Source organism: Nannobrachium achirus, assembly GCF_963921795.1.
Source record: "Nannobrachium achirus genome assembly, chromosome: 18".
Taxonomy (NCBI): domain Eukaryota; kingdom Metazoa; phylum Chordata; class Actinopteri; order Myctophiformes; family Myctophidae; genus Nannobrachium; species Nannobrachium achirus.
The window spans coordinates 40,650,800-40,656,337 of NC_137825.1; the positions used below are offsets into that span (position 1 = coordinate 40,650,800).

General features: G+C 43.3%; 1 protein-coding gene across 1 annotated transcript; it reads left to right on the top strand.

Moving 5' to 3' along the window:
• Positions 1-3,450: 3,450 nt before the first annotated feature.
• On the top strand, positions 3,451-5,149 carry LOC308303102 (UPF0449 protein C19orf25 homolog; the record flags this gene model as incomplete). Its single annotated transcript, XM_080747425.1, has 2 exons — positions 3,451-3,566; positions 4,981-5,149. 2 exons carry the CDS (start codon positions 3,451-3,453, stop codon positions 5,147-5,149), a joined length of 285 nt encoding a protein of 94 aa, XP_080603551.1.
• Positions 5,150-5,538: the final 389 nt, after the last annotated feature.

Here is a 5,538-nt window from a genome sequence, read left to right on the forward strand (position 1 = left end):
AGCACAAAAATAGCACATGTGTGCCCTCTGCTGACCATTCGAGGATATTACATATCTTACAGAGTAATTTTGGGCAGTACAGCTCGCAGCTGTTTTTTTAGTTTGAGTTTTTTGTTTAGTATTAAATGTTTCAACAGTTTTGACAAAGACTGCCATTCAGCTATGGTTCCCATTATATTTACATCAGTATACCATTTAATTTCAATCATTCCAAAAAGGGGGTACGTTTTCTTTTAATAGGGTTAGGGTTAGGGTCATGCAAACCTTTTACCAATGCATGCCAGGCCTTTGTTGATGGATTTGGAAGAGATTTCAAAGCTCTGGGTCCAAAACTGAATTAATATTGAATGTGTAAAAGCCATGATATTTACATTGAAGTCAACGAGGCAGCTGTCAAACTGTCAGAGGTGGCAGGGGAGAGGGGAGAGTGGCAGGGCTTAGCAAAAGTTCTGTTCACCTGCTTTGAAGCTTGGCCTCTCTGATAACACATCTGCTGCTGTCTCTGAGCAGTATTTCTCAAACGTTCAAATTTCAAGGTCTCCCCTGGCCTTAACTCTGACAGTGTACAAATGGAAACAAAAGAACCTGTTAGGGTTCATTTGGTTCCATTTGTCTTGTTTTGACTTATTGGTCAATTTAGATCCCCATGAAGGAACCCACAGAGTCCCTGGAATCCACTTGGGGGCCTTTTCCACCGGCAAAGAACCGGTTCCAGAACCAGTGCCGGTTCAACTTTCTTGGCACCTTGGTTCATTCTTGCGAAACGGCTTGCGTTTTCCACCAGATTGAACCATGATTGAACCAGAGGAACCAAGGATTTTGTGGTTCCCGTTCGGAACCAACTTTTACGGTTCGGAACCAACTCCGGTTCTAGGTGGAAAAGCTCACCTCTGGTTCACCCCATAGGCGGGAGAAAGAACCAGAAACGGTTCTTTGCCGGTGGAAAAGGCCCTTCTGAGAACCACAGTGCTAGAGGATTAGCCTGATAAATCAGTCCGCACATTACCACCCCTGTGAAACGTAGTGAAGAGTCTGACGCTTGCAGTCAGGCTACTAGAGGATAGGTTTGATGATCTCGAGGACACATTGACAGCAGCCATCCTGGCTCACAGTGCCAGTGAAGACACTTCAGGCGGAGGCCGTCATCTTGTTGGACGCCACCTGTCGGAAAGACGTGTGTGTGTGTGTGTGTGTGTGTGTGTGTGTGTGTGTGTGTGTGTGTGTGTGATATGTTTGGGTTTTTTTTTTGTCTTAGGAATGCGACAAAAACCCCAAAGTATTATTGAACTCAAGTCTCCATGGTATGAGTAATCAATAGAAAAAAAAGTAATTTTGTGGGTGAACTATTCCTTTAAAAGCCTACCAATAACGTGAGGTTGAAGGTTCAATTCCCATCTCTGCTAATGTGTCAAGATCTCCCCAACATCATATGAAATTTGGAATCGTTCCTTTTTGTTTTAAATATAAAATCTTTCTTATGGGGGGGCATTGTTGGCACTAGCCTACATCTGTTCACATGGGGGTCTGTGGCCAAATAAATATACATTTGGGGATCTTTCACATAAACATGTTAGAGAAACAATGGTGAATAGGCAAATGGTTAGAGTGACTCCCTGGTGAGCAGAAGTTCACAGGCTCAATTAAGTCCTAATCACTGTAGGCTATTAGGTAAATGCTAAATGGACAATAATTGCACTGCATTTAAAGTCAATTTGAATCATGCACAATTTAATTTAAATAAAGGGTTAGGGTTACTACAGTAAGTAAGTAAGTAAAGAAAGCTTGAATCTTATAACAATTTATATTGTGAGACCAGGAGACCAAAAGTACAGGTGCAAACCTCGAGGCAGATCGTCTCCCGCTACCCCCGCCTCCCCCTTTCTCGTTCCCAGACCAAGCCCCCCGACTGCCGCGATTGGCTGGCTGTACTTCCTGGCCGTGTCCTGTGTGTTCAGGTCCTTATTATTATAGCTCTATGGTTCAGGTTCACACTTCACATCTATGGTTCACATCGATCTGGGGTCTATTCGCTTTTCAGGTTGCACATCCGGCCCGTATCGGATACGGAAATAGTCTGTGTGCGCCAATGCGTGTACGTGAAAATCTATGGTGAAAATGAGCGGATACAGTAGGGGCGGGCTCTAGACTAGATATGAGCGCTGAAAAGGAAATCGATTAAAACCTGGCCATTCGTTCTGTCACTGGTTAAAACAACAGGCTTAGTATCTTCTTCATTTGTTTATTTTATTAACACTTAAATCAAAATACAACCGAACATGACCAACCAGTAATCAGAAACCGTCACAGACTGTGACGGTTTCTGTTGAAATATCTCACTCACAATCTGGTGAGTTTTAAGCCCTTTGCACACAGGCGCGTTTAACCGCACGGATAAAACGGACAATATAATTTTTTGAAAAGAAAACAATGATTCTGTATGACCTCATGCACACCGGCTCCGAATTTGCCGTGCGACGAGTGGCTGCCGCCGTGCGTTTTTTTCTCGATCGAAACCAGTTCGATTCGTGCGTCTTGTCGCATGCGGTAAAAAACTCATCACTCCTTTTATGACTCCTTTTTGGATCCGCAGCGCCGATTCCGCACAGCCTTGCACACCAAATCCAATGCTTTTTATTCATGCCGCAAACGAAAAAAACGCAACTGTCCTGTGTGCAAAGGGCTTTACTGTCTATTAAACTAACATTAGCTTTTGTTGTTTACATGATAGCAACGTGTTTTTAGCCTGCAGCCGAACTGTATTTATATTTTTGGTGAAAGTGTGTGTGTGTGTGTGTGTGTGTGTGTGTGTGTGTGTGTGTGTGTTGGGGGGGAGAGTCACATTTGTTGGTGTCTCTGCAGGGCCTGAAATAGTCATAAAACGTTGCATAATAATTATGTGTTGACGTCTGTCTTTAGATGTTAAAAATGTCTAGAGGTTATTCTTCAATTGAGTTTAATGTATAAATCTACAAGGTTGTACTTGTGTCACTCAGTTGTAAGTGGTTCATGGTGTTAATAGGTCATTTAAACTGGTATTAAAGTGGAACTGTTTTTTAATGTAGGCCTAATTTAAACTGGTATTATAGTGGAACTGTCTGTGTCTACTTCAGTGTGTTTTATAGGTAAACACCACCACACTACTATAGTGTTTCTATAGAAACACACTACAGCAGGGGTTAAAATAGGGGTTAAAATAATTATCCTACCGTATCACACAAAGATTTGGTGGCCCCCTGTAGTAACTCTGAGGACCCCCTAGGGGTCTCGGACCCCCTGTTGAAGACCCCTGCACTACAGTAGTGTGGTGGTATTTACCTCCTATAGAAACACACTACAGTAGTGTGGTAATAATAGGTAAACACCACCGGATAATTTTAATAAAAAACATATCAACCCTTAATGTTGTGTCTCAGAGGTGAAGACGACCCGGTTCTGAGCCAGTGAGTCATCATGAACATGGTGGGCTCTAAGACCAAGAAGCGGGTGGTCCTTCCCAGCCGCCCGGACCCGCCCACCGTGGCCCAGGTTCTGGAGGACATCGAGAGAGCGGCGACCTCCCACCCCGTGTTCACCTTGCTGGATGATGCCACCCAGGGTAAGAAGACCACCCTCTAATCCAGGGGTTTTCAAAGTGGGTGACGGAGCACCCTGGGGTGCCGTGACGGCAGTCCAGGGGTGCCGCGAGATAATTTGATAATATTTGGAATTTATTTGGACACTTGAAAAAATATTATTTAGTATAATTTTAAACTTGAAGTACAAAGTTATTTTCAGTCAGTTCTAACCAAAATGGCTATTATCTCAACGTTTTCCTCGCAACATAATCACTAAAATATCGTCACTGTCGGGCAGAAACCTCGTATCTCCAATGTGTACGTCTTTTGCCCTGCTTCATCATACAAGACCGTTGCACGAAACTAGTGAAAACAGCCGATCGATGCGAGGCGTTGTGTGCTTGAAGATCTGCTGTTTTCACTAGTTTAGTACATAGATGATAAATACAAAAAGGTTTTGAACATACAAGGTTTCCACCCGACAACGACGATATGCTATAAATATAAGGTGCTGGGAGTGAAAATTATAATGTAGGGGTGCCTCGGATTAAAACAATATTTATGGGGTGCCCTGAGACAAAAAAGTTTGGGAACCCCTGCTCTAATCCCCTAACCCAGTGGTTCTCAACCCTTTCAGGCAGTGACCCCCCCAAATAATCATATTTTAACTGGGAACCCCCACACCCTGACGAGCACTAAGAGTTCAGGCATTACATTTAGTTTAAAGGACAACTTTGTTTTTTACAACAAGGGTTCATATTTTATATAGTAATTAGAGAAAAGAAAAGATGGGTGTTACAATGTTTTCATTTACTGCTTTCTATCGTTTTATCCATTTCAGCTAGTTTAATTTCAGTGGGTGGGGGCATGCGTGCAAGTGGCTAAATGTGTCTTTTTAGACACGATGAGCCGACAAATTCTTCATTACTATTTACAGTAACACTACTAGCCCCCATAAGTCACACCTAACCATGAAAGATTGCGGTGCATGTTGGGAATGGGCTTATTGTGTCTAAAAAGACATCATTTTCAGCCACTTGTACACATGCCCAAAACCACTGAAGTCAAACTCGCTAAAATGGCTAAAACGATAGAAAGCAGTAAATGAAAACATTTTAACACTCATCTTTTCTTTTCTCTAATTACAATCTAAAATATGAACCCTTGTTCAAAAGTTGTCCTTTAACACGGTTTTATTGAGAAAATAGCAGATCTACATGCTCACAACGCCTCACGTAACACCTCGCGTTGCGATGTGCTTTGCCTCTATCGGCTTTGCCGATCTACAAGCTACATCAGCTATTTTCACAATATTAATCTGTGGGACTGAATGTACTGTAACCCAACTTCAACTCCTAAAAGTTGAAGGACCTCAGCCTGCATGAAGAAGTGGTTGAAAACATTGTGTTTATGTGTGTGTTTTCAGACACCGGGGGCAGTATGGAGACACTGAGGTGGAGTCCAGACACCAGCAGAGCCGCCTCTACCTGGACCTGAACGAGAGACTGCAGGAGGTCAAGGGTCAACTGACCCTTCGGAGGGCGGAGCTACGGACTGCCAGGGAGAGCGACTGGACCACGATGTCGCCGAGGTGAAGAGAGGACTGATGCTCTGACATCATCATGATGTCACTGTGACATCAATGAAGATTTCACTGAGGTATGGAGAGGACTGATGCTCTGAACTCATCATGATAATGCTGCCACCGAGGCCAAGAGAGAAGTTAGTCTGGCATAGCCAGATGAATCTGAGATCTCCGCCGACTGACAGGACTTTAGACATCCAAATGGAATCAATAGAGCAGTGTTTTTCAAACTTTCAAATGTCAAGGTCTCCCCTTTAACTCTGACAGTGTACAAATGGAACCAAATTAACCTGTCAGGGTTAATTTGGTTCCATTCGTACAGTGTCAGAGTTACAGACTTGTATGGCTCAATTTAGACCCCCATAAAGGAACCCACAGAGTCCCTGGAATCCTCTTTGA